We start from the raw sequence: 1,166 nt of genomic DNA, 5'->3' as shown, positions 1-1,166 counted from the left end.
TTGGCCGGGGCGAACACATTTATTCCCTGACAAGCCCCCATCACATGGATGGTTGTCTATTAACTTGTTCAAAAAAGTATCAGGAGTTGTCAAGGCAGAGAGAGAGAGTGTGTGTGTTTGCAAAGGGGGTAAAGTAGTTTGCTGGCTCTTTAAGACTGAGGTGGAGAGAGAGGGAGCGCGAGCGGCAGGCAGAGAAAAGGGAAAAAGGAGGAAGAAGAAGTTTTTTTTAAAAATCAAGGCTCCGGCGGTAATAATAGCAGTTATTAGCATTATTAATCCATCAGCGAAGAGGAAGATCCTGATCTTGATCCAAGTGTGGTTTTGGGGAGTCCCCCTCCCCCCTTTCCTACCCCTCCCTAGGAAAAAAAAAAAAAAAAAAAGTCCGGCTTGGGACTTCGCTGCCGCTGCTCCTCGCTTCTCTGCTCAAGGCTGGTTCCAGGCAAAAGTAGTTTGAATGTACAACATGATGGAAACCGAGCTGAAACCTCCCGCCCCCCAGCAAGCTTCGGGGGGAGGCACAGGCAACTCCAATTCAGCCACCAACCACCAGAAGAACAGCCCGGACCGGGTAAAGCGCCCGCGTTCATGGTGTGGTCCCGCGGCCAGCGGCGGAAAATGGCCCAGGAGAACCCAAAGATGCACAACTCTGAGATCAGCAAGCGGCTCGGGGCGGAGTGGAAACTTTTATCCGAGGCGGAAAAGAGACCCTTCATTGATGAAGCCAAGCGGCTCAGAGCTCTGCACATGAAGGAGCACCCGGATTATAAATACCGACCCCGGAGGAAAACCAAGACCCTCATGAAGAAGGATAAGTACACGTTGCCAGGGGGCTTACTGGCACCGGGCACCAATACCATGACGACTGGGGTAGGGGTTGGGGCCACCTTGGGAGCTGGGGTGAACCAGAGGATGGACAGTTATGCGCACATGAACGGCTGGACCAACGGAGGCTATGGGATGATGCAAGAGCAGCTCGGCTACCCGCAGCACCCAGGCTTGAACGCGCACAACGCGGCGCAGATGCAGCCCATGCACCGCTACGACGTGAGCGCCCTGCAGTACAACTCCATGACCAGCTCACAGACTTACATGAACGGATCGCCTACCTACAGCATGTCCTACTCCCAGCAAGGGACCCCGGGCATGGCCCTGGGCTCCATGGGCTC

At 54.5% G+C, this 1,166-nt stretch overlaps 1 protein-coding gene across 1 annotated transcript; it reads left to right on the top strand.

Annotated features, from left to right (window-relative positions):
- Window positions 1-192: 192 nt before the first annotated feature.
- LOC104470221 (transcription factor SOX-2-like) lies at window positions 193-1,161 on the top strand (the record flags this gene model as incomplete). The annotated part of the gene is given in 2 exon segments (XM_010085064.1): window positions 193-578; window positions 581-1,161. Coding segments are annotated over 2 exon segments (705 nt in total), but the record flags the coding sequence as incomplete, so codon positions are not given.
- Between the last annotated feature and the right edge of the window lie 5 nt (window positions 1,162-1,166).

This window comes from Pterocles gutturalis, unplaced genomic scaffold (genome assembly GCF_000699245.1).
Source record: "Pterocles gutturalis isolate BGI_N339 unplaced genomic scaffold, ASM69924v1 scaffold30605, whole genome shotgun sequence".
Classification (NCBI taxonomy): domain Eukaryota; kingdom Metazoa; phylum Chordata; class Aves; order Pterocliformes; family Pteroclidae; genus Pterocles; species Pterocles gutturalis.
The sequence above is the reverse complement of the archived record's forward strand: the minus strand, read 5'-3'. Positions and strand labels throughout refer to the sequence as shown.